At 51.7% G+C, this 18,216-nt stretch overlaps 1 protein-coding gene across 3 annotated transcripts in view; it reads right to left on the reverse strand.

The window, feature by feature from the left end:
- The window catches only part of DNMT1 (DNA methyltransferase 1), a 44,681-nt gene that overhangs the window by 10,854 nt on the left and 15,611 nt on the right, over positions 1–18,216 (reverse strand). For 2 of the 3 annotated variants that reach the window (XM_045990803.1, XM_045990804.1), the window contains exons 9-26: positions 16,609–16,643; positions 15,522–15,606; positions 13,578–13,612; positions 12,788–12,869; positions 10,246–10,280; positions 9,851–9,896; positions 9,674–9,754; positions 9,495–9,604; positions 6,299–6,417; positions 5,933–6,025; positions 4,991–5,142; positions 4,644–4,831; positions 4,356–4,539; positions 2,662–2,759; positions 2,302–2,449; positions 1,166–1,281; positions 782–986; positions 570–703 (exon numbers count right to left, since the gene is read on the reverse strand). In XM_045990803.1, coding sequence (XP_045846759.1) covers positions 570–703; positions 782–986; positions 1,166–1,281; positions 2,302–2,449; positions 2,662–2,759; positions 4,356–4,539; positions 4,644–4,831; positions 4,991–5,142; positions 5,933–6,025; positions 6,299–6,417; positions 9,495–9,604; positions 9,674–9,754; positions 9,851–9,896; positions 10,246–10,280; positions 12,788–12,869; positions 13,578–13,612; positions 15,522–15,606; positions 16,609–16,643 — 1,946 coding nt within the window. Of the gene's footprint in view, positions 1–569; positions 704–781; positions 987–1,165; positions 1,282–2,301; positions 2,450–2,661; positions 2,760–4,355; positions 4,540–4,643; positions 4,832–4,990; positions 5,143–5,932; positions 6,026–6,298; positions 6,418–9,494; positions 9,605–9,673; positions 9,755–9,850; positions 9,897–10,245; positions 10,281–12,787; positions 12,870–13,577; positions 13,613–15,521; positions 15,607–16,608; positions 16,644–17,803; positions 18,209–18,216 lie in introns of those variants that run through there. The other variant, XM_045990805.1, reaches the window with a different exon arrangement.

An 18,216-nucleotide genomic window follows, 5' to 3' on the forward strand; every position in this document is an offset into this window, starting at 1 on the left:
AACATTATTTCTCATCCATAAGCCCATAAAGGAGAGCTAGAAATGGCCCTCATTGGAGATCAAGTCACAAGGGAGCAGCAGGCTGACAGGAGAAACACCAGATGCGTGCGAGGCAGCCCTCCCGGCCTCTGAGAGGCGCCAGAGCCATGCTGCATCCCAGCAAGTGAGGCACGGAGGCCACAAAGGAAGGTGTGGAGCACTGAGCATCTGGAGAAAATCTTGAAAAGCAAGTCTCCCTAAGAGCAGCGAGTCACCAGGTAGACTAAAGCAGCATCAAAGGGAGCACTCAGGGAAGAAAACCTCTAAGAAACACAAGGAAACGTGCAAGGTCTGTAGCACAGACGCCGAGAAGCGCACAGAAGCACACATTCTGCTCCTGGACGGGAGAGCCTCTCAGGAAGGGAACCCCGCGCCCAGGCTGTCCACACACTTAAAGCAACTGTGACCAAGTCAGGCCGCCTTCGGTTGGTGGGGGAAAAGGAAGCCCGGCAGATAGCAGCACGCGAGAGTCGGAGGGTCTCACAGAGCTGTGCAGGCCCTGGAGCACTGCCGGCCGGGCCGGCACTCACTTGTACTTGTTCTCCTCCGTCGGCTGGGTTTTCGGAGGGGACTCAAATCTGGCGTAGTCTTGATCATACCACAGCTGGTAGAAGTAGGTCTTTCCGTCATCCTCCGCTATCATAGCCTCGGGATCCATGCCTCCCTTTGAGCACAAGGACCTGGTGTCAGCCACGACCCCACGCAGAGAGAGAAGGGCACGCGAGGGGCGCTAGGCACTCACCTCCAAGGCCCAGTTCTCTGACGGAGCTTTATAGACGACCTTCACCTTGCTGTGGATGTACGAAAGCTGCATGTCCTCACATTCGTCCACCAGGAACAGCTCCAAGGGGTCCGATGTGGCTCCGAGGACCGTGTCTGTCCCGGCACAGAACCAGTGGGCATGGAACATCTGCCCGTTGCTGCTGTCCTCCCACAGCGCAGTGACCCTGGAGCCCGAAGAAAGGCACGCACTTGACCGGCAAATCCGGACAGAATCCACTTAGGGCAACTTGTGTTTTGTTTCTGCAGTCAGCCTGGCAGAGAGCCGCCGCCGCTCTCCGACTGTGACCATCGGCTAGTGGTCTAAGAACGAGCGCTGAAGTCGAGCAAAGGAAAAGACACCAACCTTGCCAAATACAGCGGTTTTGAGGAGTCATCTGGAATGACAGAGACACAGTCCCCCACTTCCAGGGTTTCTGAGTCGATGCACACCTTCTTAAAGTAACTCTTCTTCCCATCAGTCTGAAAACGAGAGCTTCATTTCAGGTGAGGATGGGTCTGAAGGTCCAGTCTCAGCTTGGCCTACCAGTTCCTACTGCTTTGCATAAAAGCCTAATTCCTAACAATTTTGTTAAGTCATGAGGCTCTACCGACCCAGTTACTACAGAAAACATCTGCCTCCCTTCGCTGGAAGTCTGCACGAAGAGCACTCGTTCCCTCATCAGCCCTGCCCTTCGGTGCCGGCAGCAAAGCAGATACCAGCATTTGACTTGAAACGGCACCCGTCCCAGCTCCTTGTGCCAAGGTCCTAAGGCCACACCCTGTCCCCAACTCCTGCCAGCCACAAGGACCTACTTCTCCCACCAGGAAAGCTAGTTTCCAACTCAAGGCCCCTGCCCTGCCTCTCCCCCACATCTTCGTGAGGCTGGTTCCTTGCCAACCCTCAGGGTCTCCGCTCAGATGCTGCCTCCTCAGGAAGCCTCCAAGGCCCCAACCTCCCTCCAGCTCTCTGCCCACTGGACAGTACGTGCCCCTTTCCTATCCTGGAGGGAGGATCAGCACACAGGACAGAGGCTTAGCTGCACCCACGCTTACAGCAGCGTCTGGCAGGGGAAGGCCTCACGCCACGTCCCAGATCTTTGGCTTACAGACATCAAGGAAGCAAAGCTAAAGGAAAGGGAACTCTCCAGCTTTGGTAAAAGTTGTGCCTTAGACAATCACAGAACGACAGGGAGGCAATCTGCTAGTGTCGCCAAAACACCCACACCCAGGCCAGAGGGGACAGCGCTGCTCTCTTTGAAACAAGCTTTGATGGAGAACCAGCCTGACACCCCAGGACAGTGTCAAATGCCCACTTTGAAATGTTAGGAAAATGGAGTTTGGGGCACACAAGCAAGCAAAAACGAAAAAACCCCAAAAGACCATTTCTGGTGCATGGCCAAGGGCCCTGGCCTCTCCCACTGGCCCCGCTCGTCTCGGGGGCAAAGGAGCAGTTTCTCTGCTCCAGGGCTGCGACAACCAGACCCTCGCCTCCACGATTACCTTGACAGCGTCTCCAACCCAAGAGATCCGGTTCTTGTTTTGTTTCTTTTTCTTCCCCTGATGCATTTTTTTGGGTGATGGCATCTCTGGAATATTGTCATCGACCTCTTCATCATCATCTGCCTCCTTCATGGCCATGTTGGGGCACCTGTAAAGTCACTCGTCATAAGCAAATCTCCTTTATAAGTGCAACCTACTGGGGCTTTTGTAGTCAGATAAAGGGGACAGGCCTGGTGACAACGCGAGGTACGGGAAAGCTGCCTCTGCTCCGGATACCCTGGCCCACCTGTTCTGGGCCAAGCTCACTCGCCGTCGACTGGCATTCTCCTCTGCCACAAGAGCAGCGTCGGCCAAACCTACCTCCTCTCTTGGCAAGCCTGTTTGCTCCGTCCGCTACCACCAAACTTAACCATATCTTTACAGGCTTTACACTGTCCACATTCGGGCTGCTGACAAACCTAAAAAGTTTTAAGAAGTGAATGAAATGGCCATTAGTAGCTATTGGCAACCTTTTTTTTTTTTTTTTTTTTTTTTTTTGGTGAATTACAATTTTAAGAAATTGTATTTAGCCTCATTAGGTTAAGTATGAGAAGGAAGTCCAGAGCAAGACCCCGTTCATACCCTCCAGGCGAGCAAAGTTAAAAGCAGGACATGTGTTGGGACAAGTGCGGAGAAAGCAATGCTCAAAGGGTAAGCCGGCACCACCACTCTGGAGTTTCCCAGACCGAAGCGAAACATAACCCACCCCCCAGCAATTCTGCTTCTACAGAGACGGTCACAAGAAACCTCACTCGAGGACACCGCCACAGCGTTGTAACAGGGATGATGCTGGGATATTCATGTAACGAAATGCCATTTAATAATCCAAGTGAGTCAACTAGATTGAACCGCATCAACGCGGAACAGGTGCAAACACCAGCTGTGTGTATTTAAGACGCTTTGAACACTGCGCATACGCGTGCTAGATGAAAAAGTAAACTGAAAGAAAGGTAAGAACGTGTGAAATCCTGTGAAACCAAAAGGAAAACGCAGTCCAGCAGACAGCGTGAACACAGGTTCTAAAGGCAGCTGTGGCGTTTCGCATTTGAGTTTTTGTCCAAAATAAGTCAAATACAGGTGGACCTCAACGCCAGGCTACCACGGTAACACGAGCCAAATGAAGTTTCTGGTTTCCCAGTGCAGACGGGAGTTATGTTTATGCTATGGTGTAGTCTTGTAAATGTGTTATTAACTAGCTTTAGGTCTTAAAAAATATATATATAAAAACAAAGTATATTTTAAAAAAATTCTTTACTGCTAAATATATGCTAACTATCGTCTGAGCTTTCAGCAAATTACAATCACTGGTCACAGGTCACCACACATATGATGAGTGAGTGTGAGACACTGCGGGAGTTACCAAACTGTGACAAACCCAGGGAGCAAACGCTATCCAGAGAATGGCACCAACAGACCTGCTCAATGCAGGGTTGTCACAGAACTTCGATTGGTAAGAAGAGAACAACCCCCTCAAATCAAAAATACACACAACCCTCTCCCCAAATGCAGCATCTGCGGACAGGAACACAAGGGATGCCCGCAGTGGACACCAAAACACCGCCTCTCCGAGCGACCCGAGAGATTAACCCTCCACTCCTGAGTGAAGCAGATGTGAGAATTCGCACAAGAGAGGGCTCTTAAAAGGCCTCAAGTCTACTTTGGATGGAGTCCCCACTTCCCTGGGAAAGTTACACTAGGAGACAAGGAAGGCTCCCGGGGTGGGGGTGGGGGTCCTCCCCGTCAGAATCGGCAGCGCCTCAGTGCGGGGTAATCCCTTCCTCTGCACTCAGTGCGACCCAGATAGGACAATGCCACCGGGAGGCCAGCCTCTTCGGTGACAGTGGCGTTAACAGCAAAGTGCCCAAGCACCCCTCTTTCCACAGCTGTGGAAATGTGTTTGTCCCGTGGGGCATGGAATCCCCCCCAGATAACTGACTCTGGCTTAGGGGTGACGTCCGAGCAGGGAGAGTCTCAAGCTCCCCATTACTCAGGCAGCCCAGCCCACGTGAGATTACCTCACAGACGCCACACCGCCGGCGCTTGAAGGCATTCTCCTTGTCCTCTTTGTCATCCTTTTCGATCTGCTCTGCGAAGAAAGTGTCGAAGATCTGGTAGACCAGCTTGGTCGTGGTGGCTTTAGTGGGACCTTTGTCCTTCTCTTTGGCAGAATGCCCAATGGTCCGACGTCTTTCAGCTCGCCTGGGACAGAGGTTTCCATCGTGTTAGGGGCTGGGGAGAAGTGCCCAGGACACTGTACCTTCGCTGGTCTCGTGTCTTCCGTTTTATTCCTGCGGCTTCCTTACCTTTTCCCAAGGGTGACCCCAGCCAACTTGATCAGGTCTCTCATGCAAGGGGTCAGAAAGATAGGCTGCTCGTCACTGTCCCCGGCCTCATCGTAACTCTCTACTTGTTCTACCACAAACTGGGCGTGTCGCAGGAGCGAGTCCTCTGTGAATCGATTCAGGTTGAGCACAGAAGGAGGAACCGTGGTCTTTAAGAAAAACATCAGAAGTTTCTCTTAGGCTTAAGCGAAACTGTTCTAATGAAACCGAAAGACAGTTTCTCATCTTAGATGTGAGTTTTCGAGCAAACGCCACGTGGCCTGTAAACAGGCACATGGCCCAGCTCACGAAGACCCTGCGCCTCTCACCTCAATCTTGTTGATCAAGTCTTCATAGGTGGAGTCCGGGTTGCCCTGCAAGAATTCGACCACAATCTTACTTATGTAGATCTTCTCCTGCATCACGCTGAACAGCGGCGCGTACTCGGGGTTCGGGTCCATCAGAATGTACTCGGCAAAAGCTGCAGTAAGCAGAAATTTTAAAAAGTGGTTGAGGGGCGCCTGTGTGGCTCAGTGGGTTAAAGCCTCTGTCTTCGGCTCAGGTCATGATCTCAGGGTCCTGGGATCAAGCCCCGCATTGGGCTCTCTGCTCAGCAGGGAGCCTGCTTCCCTTCCTCTCTCTCTCTCTGCCTACTTGTGATCTCTGTCAAATAAATAAAATCTTAAAAAAAAAAAAAAAAAAGTGGTTTGAACCTAATGGCGACTATGACAGCCAAAGAGCAGGGGTAAGTCTGTGAAGACTCTGGAGCAGTCTAAGTCGTTCCCTATGCAAAAGTCAACAAAATGCGAAGTACATTCAGAGTCAACTCATTCAGAAGTGGTCTGAGACAGCCAGGGAATGGGGGCGCCCGGCTGGCTCACTCGGGAGAGCACACAACTCCATCTCAGGGCTATGAATTCAAACCCCACCTTCGGGGTAGAGATTCCTTAAAGAAAATCTTAAAGACATCTAGAGAATAGGAGACTGGCCAAGTGGCCTTATTTCGGCTCATCTTTGGTTTTGGAATTCAGTCTGGCTTTGAGCTAAAGGGATAGGACCTGTTCTTTCAGCTAACTGGAGGGTCAGTTCCAGAGCCAGCTGGAAAAGTCATTCTGTTGGAACCCGACCTTGTTCCCACATAGTCACAAGTCAGTCAGCTGCCGTTCCCGTGAGCCTGAGGCATCCCACTAGGGCCCAAGCGAGCCCCAGGGAGGGCAGGAACGAAGGCCCTTTCAGATCCCGTTACAGTCCCCAAGCAGCCACATACTTACAAGTGCTGAAGCCGATGAGCGCCTTTTCGCCACCGTCAAAGCCAGTGATCCACCATTCGTTTATGGGGCCAAGATTTTTGCCATTAACACCACCTAAGAGAAAAAAAAGTTTCCTGAAAATGAACTAAAAGCCAGGACTCCCATCAAACCCCAGGAGAGCCAGTGGCACCGAGCGCCCCTGAGCTGACTGCTCTTGACAGCCGAAGCAGGGAGTTGGCAGGGCCAGCGGGCTGTGCTGACAGCGGTCCGCAGCACGGTCCCAGGTCCCAGCTTGAAGAGGGCAGAGCGCCAGCTGAGTACTGCTTTGGAGGCGAGCTTTGTTTTTCAGATCGCAGTCCCACACAGAACCCGGAGCGTTCCACTTACCTTCCAGAGATGGGTCATCATCATATATTGGCTTCGCATAACCGGAGAAAAAGAGTTCAATGTTCTTCTCGATGAGGCCGGTGTCGATCGGGCACAGGTGACCGCGCTTGCAGTACACGCTAGACAGGCAACAGAGAGCCGTTACCAGGTGAAGGCAGGTGGCCGTACAGAGATCCGTGCAGACCCGAGGTGATGGGGCCAGGCACGAGTCCTAGGCTCCTACCTTTCCGGTTGCCAGAACACTAGATCGCCAAGTGTCTTCACCCCAACTGTTCTACCTGCCTCTCCCACTGTGCATCAAGAGGACCTTGGTGCCTGCAGGCCTCGGTATCTACAGCGGTGACACCAGATCGGGGGGTCTCACAGCGGGAGGACAGGACACCTCGTAGGGGAAGGGTAACTCCGTCTTTCCTCGGCATATTGCTACGGAGAAACACTGGCTTCTCGGACCTGTTCCACTCAGGGTCGTGCAACCCTTGCCTCCATCTAGCTCCAAAACGTCTTCACCGCCCCAGAGAGAGGCTCATCTCCGGTAAGCAGACACTACGTCCTATTCCCTCCCTGCCCTGGCAACTCCCCCCGTTTGTCTGCATTTACCTATGCACGGTATTTATACATGGTCAGTGCTACAGGAGTTTCACCTCCAAAAAGAAGGGCAAAATACAGCATACTACATAACAGCATAAAAGTCGTATGAAGATATGGAAAGGACAGACTTCGGCTCACTCAGGGGGTTAAATCTCGAGCTTGAAAGCACACACAGTCCTGTCACCCAAATGTCAAACTTCAGAAGAACATGAAATCAGGGTGTGTGGGGGTGGGGGAGGTCTTTCTGCTCATGCCGGCCTCAGAGACTACTTTCTGCCCCAGAGGTACCATCTTGGTCCTCAAAGGCCCAGGCAGCCACACGCCATCTGCAGCTCTGGGGAGCACCACCCTCCACCACGATCCCGGAGCCTAGGCCCTTGGAGCCCAGAAACCCTCATTGTGAAATCTCACAGAACTTAAGAAATGAAAACATGAACGCTTTGAGCTGAACTCCCTTACTACATGGCAGGCATGACAGACAGACAGACAGACATGAGTCATAGCTCTGCCCTCTGGACTTAAAGCCCAGTGGGATGCTTGGACACATATCAAGGGAGCGCAGGACACCATGGACCTACAGAAGGAGAAAATAGTGCCCAGGCAAACAAGCTTTCCATGAGTCTTCTTCTTCTTTTTTTTTTAAATAAAAAATCTTATTTGAGATAGAGTGAGAGTGAGAGAGACAGAGCAAAAGCGGGGGGAGCGGCAGGCAGAGAAGCAGGCTCTCCATCAAATCAGGAGCGCGATGTGGGGCTCGATCCCAGGACTTTGGGATCACGACCTGAACTGAAGGCAGCCACTTAACCGACTGAGCCATTCCGGCAGCCCCATGGATTCTCTTGATAGAGGTGATATCAGGGAGAAGTTCTCGGTTCCAGGCAGGGACAGGACCCACTAATTCATAGTATGGACCCTGCCCTGGACTTGCTTCCGCTTGCTACTTTCAGCCCAAGTAGCAAACGTCACCAGAGTCCCTAAAGACCCCAGGCAGTCTGGCTGCAATGGCCCGAGGCTAAAGAGCACATCACCCCTGGGAAGTATGTCTTTAGTGCCTCCTCCCCGCCCTGCAGGACGGAGTCTGCAGCAGACCTCTCCAGGGGGCAGCCAAAAGCCCCCAAGCTCTGACACTCCTGACTACAGCAGCCCTGGCTCCCTGAGCCCCGGTCCGGGGAGACGCAACAGGGACACACAAGGGCACGAACGTCGGCGGTATCAACACAGCACGCTTCACTGGCGGAGGCGAGGGCCAGGCCTTGAGACCACAGGTAGACGGACAGTATCCTGACACAGATCAGGATCCTGATCGTGTTGGAGAGCAAGCTACAGCCGACCACCAACCACAGGAAGCAAGGAATGTGCTGCAGAAGAAACATACTGGGGATCCTGTCTGAGGGCAAGAGAACCCCTAACTGGCTCGGGCTCACAGGCGTCATGGAAGTGATGCCCACCTGAGGCTCGCAACAGGTGTGATGGAGGCCATCCCCCACCCCGCAGGAAGGGGAAAAGCACCTGCCACGGCCGGAAAGAAATTCTGGGCTAGTCCTGGAGTCTAGCCATTTCCCTCAAACAAAGGACAGCCTCAGAGTAGCCGCAGCAAGAAGGGGCCGAATGGAACACAGGCCGCTGAACACGGAGACTCCGCGTCCTCAGAGGTTTGTCTGAACCTTGCCAAAGGCGCAGTCCAGATGCCAACACCCTCACGCAGAAAACTTGGGGGTCACTGCCACAACCTGCAAAGCCCTGCAGGATCTAGCCCCCTCCCTGACCCCCGGCTCCCTCAACCCCCCCCACAGCAGCCTCAGCCACCGCTAACAGGAGTCCACCTCCGAGTCACGCCCGCTGTGCCCTCCGTGTGCAGGGGCGGGGGGGGGGGGGGGGTCTTTCCCGGTCATCCCCTCGGCTCGTTCTCCAGCTCACTAAGGGCGCTGCTCAAGTCACGCACCCGCCATTCCAGACACGTTCTTTTCTCCCACCCCCTCTGCTCGCGGTGCCTTTCCCATCTGCCGTAGCTGCCACTGCCTGACAGGGAGGACGTTGTTTCTGCCCCCACGAAAGCAGGGAGCTGCGCAGCTCCATCCCCAACACCGAGATCAGTAGCCAGCACAGGGCTGGCCCACATCTGAATGAGCTTCAGGACAGGTACAGCCCGAAGCTTAAACACGTATAGTCTTGACCAGCCACACAGCAGCCCTACACTCTCCTGCCATCTTTGTGGCTCTTACCCACGAAGTGTTAGCAACTTCGGAAATGTTACCGGTTAGGTGTTGAAGAACTTCACTAGGATGGGGGAAGAGGGGAAAAACACAAAATCAGACAACTTCACTGGGGCCTTAAGAAGTTCGGCATCGGGGGCACCTGGGTGGCTCAGTGGGTTAAGCCGCTGCCTTCAGCTCAGGTCATGATCTCAGGGTCCTGGGATCAAGTCCCACATCGGGCTCTCTGCTCAGTGGGGAGCCTGTTTCCCTCTCTCTCTGCCTGCCTCTCTGCTACTTGTGATCTCTCTCTGTCAAATAAACAAATAAAACCTTAAAAAAAAAAAAAAAGATTTAAAGAAGTTCGGCATCCAGGGAAGCGCTGTTTTACTACGCAGCGGAAGCGGGTCGGTTACCTGAAGCAGGTCAGTTTGTGCTGCGGTAGAGCCTCGTAGCTCTCAAAGCCAGACTCGTTGGCATCGAAGATGGAGAGCTTCTCACTGGTCAGCAGCTGTGGCTCGTCCACCTGCAAGACAGCCGGCCGTTAGGCAGTGGCGGAGGCCGGCCAGGACGGCGGGGCGGAGGCGGAACTTACCGCGTCGGGAGGGTGCTGTTCGTACTTCAGATCGGCGTCGTCCAGGTACTGTCCGCACTGCACACACCGCAGAGGGCTGGTCTGGGGGCCGGGACACAAACAGCGCTCAGAGGGCGGGCGCCGGGCAACCCCCTGCCGCCGCCGGAGCACCGGTGTGACTCCTGGCTGCAGGCCTACCTTGGAGGACACTACTGTTTTGGCTCGGGCCATTTTCTTCTCAATTCTGAGAATAAAGCACAAGATGGTTGGGTTTTTAAAATCCTTTCAGAACGTGTGAGAATCTACCAAAGCTACGCCTTATCCACCAAGGCAGGAGCAACGCTGCTGCCCCGGGGCAAGGTGCTGGGTCCCCTCCCCACCCTTCCCACCCAGAGGGCTGCTGCCTCGGCAGACTGGCAGGGTTCGGGGTCCTGAGCTCACAGAGCCAATCAGACACAAAGCTAAGCTAAGGCTGCTCTCGCAATTCACTAAAAGCCTCTTTATCTTTCCTTCTAGAACAAGAATTTTAATACGACCTGCTTTTACTAAGACAAAAAATAAGTTCTTATACCAAGACAAAAATAAGTTCTTACGGTTCTTTGGATGTAGTTTTGCGTCTCTTCTCTTCCTAAACGGAGAGAACAAAAGAGAAGTGAAGGATACAAAAAAGTATTTTCCATCTGAATAATGCTTCAGAATTTTACATGTTTATCACAAAACCTGGTCAGAGGCAGAGAGGAAGGCAGTCAAAGGACCAGTGAGGCCCCAGCCATCTGCCGTGTATAAAGTCTTATATTCAAAATTTCCATAATGAAAGCCTTTTTTTTTTAGAAGAATTTATTTGAGGGGTGCCTGGGTGGCTCAGTCGTTGAGTGTCTGCCTTCAGCTCAGATGGTACTCGGGGCTCAAAGATCCCGGGGTACTCAGATTGAGCCCCGCATTGGGCTCCCTGCTCCTTCCTCTCCCACTCCCCCTGCTTATGGTCCCTCTCTTGCTGTGTCTCCCTCTGTCAAATCTTACATCTCTAAAATCTTAAAAAAAAAAATTTGTTTGACACAGAGAGAGCGTGCACACGTGCAAGCAACTGCACACAAGCACAGGGAGCAGGGGAGGAGGAAGCAGGCTGCCCACCGAGCAGGGAGCCCGATGCGGGGCTCGATCCCAGGACCCTGGGATCATGACCTGAGCCGAAGGCAGACGCTTAACCCACTGAGCCACCCAGGCGCCTAACAAGAGACCACTTAAGTTTAGGGGCGCCTGGGTGGTTCAGTTAGTTAAGTGTCTGCCTTTGGCTCGGGCTGTGATCTCAGGTCCTGGGATTGAGCCCTGCCCCTTCCCCCACCTCCCGGCTCCCCACCTTGTGCTGTCCCAAAATCTTTAAAAAATAAAAATTTAAAAATTCTTTAAATGTTTAGCTTTCTTATACAAGCAGTACCTCATAAGTCAACAACTGATAAGGGATGCTATGGAATGAATTAAGTCCCCCTCAAATTTCACGTTGAAGCCCTAACCCAGAATGTGGCCGTATTTGGGAGGAGGCTTTTAAGGAGGTGTGAGGTGACCGAGGTTGTAAGGGTGGTCACAAGGGTGGGTCCTAATCCAACAGGACTGTGTCCTCGTTAAGAGACAGCAGGTTCCCACTCTCCTTCCACATTTGCACAGGGAAAAGCCTGTGAGGGCACAGTGAGAAGGCAGCCGTGGGCAAGCCAGGAAGAAAGACCTCACCAGAAACTAACCCCGTTGGCATTTGACCTTGGACTTTGGTTCTCCAGAACTTTGAAAATAAACATCTGCTGTTTAAACCACCCAGACTATGATATTATAGGAGTCTGCTCGGGCCACCACAGAGAAAGAGAAAACCTACTTCTAGAATGATTCGGGGTAAATGAAGGAATGAGAAAACTGGACTATCACCACTCTGCAACTCCCAGTGATAAAACAGACTTAAGCAGTAACTGCTAAAAACCTCCGTGAAACGCTGAGAGGGACTTTATGAAGGATGGATCGGGCGACAACCCTTCGGCCCAGTGATCACTCTTAAAACCATAAACAGACATCTGTGCCTTCTGGTGTGATGCAACAGGAAGCGCCTGGCACCACCTCGGCTGTCCACTGGAAACAAAAGGCCTGCTTCTGGGTTAAGTCCCCAGACCTACTCCTCAGCCTGTAGGAGACAGGGCTGGAGAGAGATTCTTATTAACACACGTGGGGGGTGCAAACGACAAAAACCCAAACCCAGAAACCCTACAGGCAAGCCAGTTCTCTCCATAAACTGCAGGAGGAAGGGGCACAACTCTGGATGAGACAGGACAAATGTCAACCAAATTCACCAGACAGACCTTGTTTGGGTCCTGATTCAGTCTCCAGTGTTTGTTTGTTTATTTGTTTTTAAAGATTTTATTTATTTATTTGACAGAGAGAGAGAGAGATCACAAGTAGGCAGAGAGAGGAGGAAGCAGGCTCCCTGCTGAGCAGAGAGCCCAATGTGGGGCTCAATCCCAGGACCCTGGGATCATGACTTGAGCTGAAGGCAGAGGCTTTAACCACTGAGCCACCCAGGCACCCAAGTCTCCACTGTTTTTATAGGCAGGGAAATTTGAACAGACTAGACCTGGACATTGTGCTAATGGTGGCCTTGTGGTGATATTTAAGGAGAGTCCTTTCCTCTTACAGGCAGTTCTTCTGTAAGTATTTTAGTAACACATCTGGGATTTGTTCAGCATCACCCAGGGGCGAGGGTGGCTGGGAGAATGGGGAGGGATGGACAGAAACACAAGACCCGAGCTGAGAGCTGATGCAGATGGATGAGAAGGCAAGGGGTCGCTACTCTACTCTATTCTGCGTGCTTTGGGGGTATGCACGAACACCTTCATAATACAAAGTTATCTTAAAAAAAAACAAAAAAAATCTGGGGCGCCTGGGTGGCTCAGTGGGTTAAAGTCTCTGCCTTCAGCTCAGGTCATGATCCCAGGGTGCTGGGATCGAGCCCCACATTGGGCTCTCTGCTCAGCGGGGAGCCTGCTTCCTCCCCGCCTATTTGTGATCTCTGTCTGTGAAATAAATAAATAAAATCTTAAAAAAAAAAATCACTTTGGGATGTAGGAAACACAGCAGGATTGAAAAACAAGAGCTTACCTTTTCATCCTCATCTTTTTCCTCAGAAACTTGGGGTTTTACTCTTTCAGGTTCTTTCTCTTCAGGTCTCCGTTTGGCAGCTCTATTAGGTAAAGAAATATATGCCAAATATTTGCTCAGAATAACCATATTGCCAACTCATATTGAAAGTAACAAATTTGGGGCTCCTGGGTGGTTCAGTCAGTTAAGTGTCTGCCTTTGGCTCAGGTCATAATCCCAGGGTCTTGGGATCCAGCTCTGTATCTGGCTCTCTGCTCAGCGGGGAGCCTGCTTCTCCCTCTGCCCTCCCTCCGACTTGTGTTCTCTCTCCCTCTCAAATAAAATCTTAAAATAAAAAAAGAAAAAATTAATGCCTCCCTATTGAGAAGCAAAATATTTAGAATATATCTGGGCAACAGATTCTTTCTTCCAATCCAATGAAGAAAGCCCCTTGTGATGGTTGATGGTGGCTATAAAAGGAGCATTGATAAGTTGTAGTAAACCTAAGAGAAGGCCCCCAGAAGTCCCCTGTGACCCCGATTTGGGCCGATTTTTTTGAGAAGTGCTGGGAGCTAAGAGACACATGAGATTGTGCAGGGCTGGGACGGCTACCCAAGTGGCAGAGGGTAAGGGGTAAGGAAGAGGCCCAGTGTAATTTCTTATCCAACCCTGCCTGAGAGGATCCAATATTCCAAGAGTATCATCAGCTCCCTGTAAACCTCTACATCGTCACAGATCTCTAGAACAATAATTTCAGTAACGAAAATTTCACAAAGCACAGCAGAAAGGCACAAGCATTTCAACCACTTACAGATCTTTGGGTTGACTTCTGGGTCTCTTTTCATCCTAAGAGGGTGAAGCAGGGAGGAGAGAGAAAGAGGGGAAAAGTTAGTTTCTGAGAAAAGAGCAAGACCAAACTGAAAGTATCAGTTAACAACCGCAGCACTGTGGAACTGGAGAACAGGAAAGTCTGGAAGAATCTACAGGGTAGAGTCGAAACTTCCAACTTTTAACTCCATTCCCTACCCCCTCCAAACAAGAGTGGACCAGGAGTTGGCAAACGGTTTCTATCAAGAGCCAGAGAACAAACATTTTCGGATTTTGTAAGCCACACGGTGTGTGTTGCAACTACTCAGCCCCGTCATTACAGCATAAAAGCAACCAGACACAATACAGAAGTGAAAAGGCACGGCTCTGTTCCAACAGAACTTTATAAAAAGGAACATAGGCCAGATTTGGGCCATCATTAGCCAACCCAGTCCCAGGAAAGCTCATCGTAAAAGGGAATATTATAGCCATTTAGAATATGTTGTAAAAAAATGCCTGTAGTTCGATCGCTCATCTGGTCAGAAGTGAAGAAGTCATACGGACAGCAGTGGAACAGCAGGAAAAAAACCAGGACAAAACTTAGCAATCCAGTATGGAAAATCAATAAAAGAATTCCCAGCAGTCACCAACTCCTTGTTATATACAACCTAGCACCTTCTGAGCTTACGTACAAAAAATACCTCTGATAAATTTATTGAGCTCATTTTCACAGAGTAACAACTCTATTAATGGGTTCATTAAAATAGAAAAGCTAACGATATTAGAGTCACATGTGTGATCTCTCCATCTCTTTCTACCATGAGGCAAAAGCTCCTGTCAGTTTCTGTCTGCAGGGACTGGGTGTTCCGACACCATCCCAAAGGTCTCTCCAGAGGGCCTGCAAGGGGATTCCGGGCAAGCAGCTTCAATAAGATAACCGGTATCTGGGCAGAAAAGGTGAGAGACAAGAAGATGGCAGAGCAAGCTGGAGGTGGCACCAAAAGGGTCAAAGGCCACAGAATGAGAACGGATGCCGAGCGCCAGCCAGGTCGGAAGGAAGTTCATGACCCAGCAAGTCTGGGACCTGTCTCCACTGTCTAGATCTCAACAGACAAACAAACTCACAAAACACCATGACAGAGACAATCCTGGGATTGTCCTAGTTCATCTTCTCTGAGAAGCGAGCACACTGCCTGCGGGCTGGAGAGCCCGGTGCTGCAGCTCCCGGGGCATGAGTACCCCTCCCCTGGAGCTCGGGTAGCGGGACCGCCCTGCAGCTGACCTCGCCAGCCTGTATTTTCATGAAGGCCCAGCCCTGCTCCACACATTATGTTTTAGAGTTTAAATGTGTCCACTTAGCTGAAATGGGGGTGCTGGCAGGATGGGGAGACCTAGACTGAGAACTCAGGAGGCCAGTAAAGCAGCACAGCTGTGGCCGATGTGTCTGAGGGGACACAGGTCAAGCCTTCCCACGGAGGAGCTGGAGAAGCCGATGCACACCCCTTCAGGGAGGCGCACACAGGCCCCATCCACTGTGCCGGGTAAACAGACAACTACGTGTTCACTGATGCACCGTGATAACCACCAACCCCCACCAGGGGGATAAGGTAACCTTCCCAGAGTCGTCCCATGGGTGGGTAGGGCAGGAGTTGAACCCAGAACCCTGTCTCACCCCATGTGTCCCAACCACATGGGAAGAGATAAAAAGTGACATTTAGGGGCGTCTGGGTGGCTCAGTGGGTTAAAGCCTCTGCCTTCAGCTCAGGTCATGATCCCAGGGTCCTGGGACTGAGCTCCGCATCAGGCTCTTTGCTCAGCAGGGAGCCTGCTTCTCCACTCTCTCTCTGCCTGCCTCTCTGCCTACTTGTGATCTCTCTCTCTGTCAAATAAATAAAATCTTAAAAAAAAAAAAAAAAAGTGACATTTAAGAAACCAAGATTGTCTTTACCTTTTCGTCTCCTTCGTTCATTTCGGCCTGCGCCCCCGCTCTCCCTTCTCTGTCTGGCTCCTCCTTAGGCTTCGGTTTAGGTGTTCTGTCATACAAACGGAATACATACACGCCGGTCAGCTCAGGGAGCCTGACGCCATCGCAAGCAGCCCCCATGACAACTAGACAGTCTTCCCCCCACGACTGAAGGGCAAGCCTTCCCTGCAGGAAACCCGAAGGAATTTATTACTTCAGGACTTGGGATCTTTACAAATGCCATCAGCATTTCATACAGATGTCGCTGACATACAGCAGTAGCTTGAAACAAAAACAAACCCCCCACCCCACCCCAAAAGGACTCCAGTGACTTCCTGCAACCTGATGGGAACTGTGCCCGCAGTGGAAGACGGCAAGTGTCTGGGCCTGAGGTCACCCCGGAGGGGTTCACAAGGGCCGGTCTGGTGTGCAACCCGCCCCACAACCACGGGAAGCCGGCTCTCTGCATAGTACCTTGGCTGCAGGGCCCTGCTGCCCCGTTTGGCTATTCCGCCCACCCCGAGAAAAAGGCCTAGTCTCGACATTTACTTCAGCCAACTCGATGTCAACAGAGGCTTGAGGGGCTTTTCACCTCTGCCCTCACGCTCTGGCACTGCCACGAAAGCACATCCCAGCTGGCCAGGTCCTGGAGCAGAGGCAGATCATCCCCATCACCCCAACCACCTCTGGCCAAGAGCAGCTGACTGTCACCAAGATGCAGACTCGTAAGCCAAATAATGCTGTGGGAAGCCACTGGGCTTTAGCAAGAGTCTGCTACAGCGTCTTCAGCAGCTGCCCTGAGGAACACAGCTGCTCGTCCAGTGCCCTTTACTGCCCCCTGACAAGCTGCTTGTTGTAGGACCGCCAGGAGGAAGGGCCTGGGGTGACGATCAGCTGAGAGCAACTGAGCCCTGCGTTCACTCTGGTGGTCTGACCTCCCACAAGCACAACCAGCCACACACACGTATAACTTACACACCTAATGCCCTGTCCAGCCGGCTCTCTACCAGAGTGCTTATTTCAGCAACTACGTTCCCAGTAGAAAGTGCAAAGACATGTTAGGCATACTTACGGTTCTTTGGCTTGACTTCTGAGCCTCTTCTCTTCCTGGAGAAGAGGGGAGAGAAAAAAACTAGTTGATTTTTCCTTCACTTAGACCTGATCTTTCTCAAGATTTTATTTGGGAGCGCACATGCAGAAGCAAGCAAGCAGAGGAGGAGCAGAGGGAAACGGAGATAATCCCCAGCAGACCCTGGGCTGAGCGCAGAGCCCGACACGGGGGCTCGATCCCAGCACCCTAAGATCACGACCTGAGCTCAGTCCAAGAGTCGGATGCTTAACTGACTGAGCCACCCAGACGCCCCGTCCTGATCTTTCTGTAAGTGTTCTGTGGAAATAAACCTAAACCGATCCTATAGTCTAGCTGGTGGGAGTAGACTGTCTTCAAGACAGCACGTTTGTGGTGTGGTAAGCGGACAGAAGTGGTAGGATCTAAGAGTTCTATAATCCAAGTGTTTGACTCCCAAACCCCTCTATCACCCGTCATTTGGAAGCGGACAACCTCACAGACAGCTAGCTATCAGAACAGGAACCATAATAGCGGCAGGAAGCAGGATCGCCTACTCGGCAAGTGTTCTACCTCAAACCCTGAGAGCACGTCGGTTTGCACCCGACTTTAAAGAGCTCAACACATCTCTCTGGAAAACATTGAGGTGTGCTCGGCCTCAAACTCCACAAACTTCACAAACTTCACATTTTGTGAAGAGACCACAGGGGCTGGTGATGTTGAGAAGAAACATATCGCAGACGCTCTACTACAAGAAGACATCCTGGGAGCCCGACCACAGCTAAGAATTTCGATCCTGCCCAAAGCTCCTTCGGAGGGTGGTCAAGAAAGCCCCCTGGAACGGCCTGTGCTCAGATGAGCTTGGGGTGTCCTAACCGTAACTGCTCTCTAGTTTTCACCAGTTATCAGGGCAGGAAAGGTGATCAATTAAAGGCGAGCGTTAAGGACCAAGTGGCTCAAGAATTATCATACATCTCAGCTGATCCCCCACTAGAGCAATAAAGCACGCCCATCCTTTAAGAGGTTCCCAGTAACACTAGTAACCCTCCCAGTTTGTAAGAAACTTTTTAAAAAAATGTATTTATTTGACAGAGAGAGAGATCACAAGGAGGCAGAGAGGCAGGCAGGGATGCGGAAGCAGGCTCCCTGCTGAGCAGAGAACGCGATATGAGGCTCAATCCCAGGACCCTGAGATCATGACCTGAGCTGAAGGCAGAGGCTTGACCCACTGAGCCATCCAGGCGCCCCTTGTAAGGAACTTCTAGCCGGTATCTTCACAGGACACAAATCAGGACCTGAAGTCGCTCCACCACCTGTGACCGCTCAGTGTTAGCAGTATGTCACACAAGAAGTCCTGTCCAATGGTAAGGCTTGTTATCAAACCCCTAGTCCCTTTCCTATCCCCTCCCCGAGGGGGTTCAGGCGGCACATCTCTACTTCACAGAACCTTAAGCTCTGATTTTACAAAGGAACTGGAGGTCTGAGGAAGACCTGGGGGGGAGCTGGCCTTATCTCAGTTAAGAATACAACTTAGGGGCGCCTGATAGCTCAGTTGTTTCGGTGTCTGCCTTCGGCTCGGGTCATGATCCTCGGGTCCTGGTATCAAGCCCCACA

Source organism: Meles meles, chromosome 20, assembly GCF_922984935.1.
Source record: "Meles meles chromosome 20, mMelMel3.1 paternal haplotype, whole genome shotgun sequence".
NCBI classification, from domain to species: Eukaryota; Metazoa; Chordata; class Mammalia; order Carnivora; family Mustelidae; genus Meles; species Meles meles.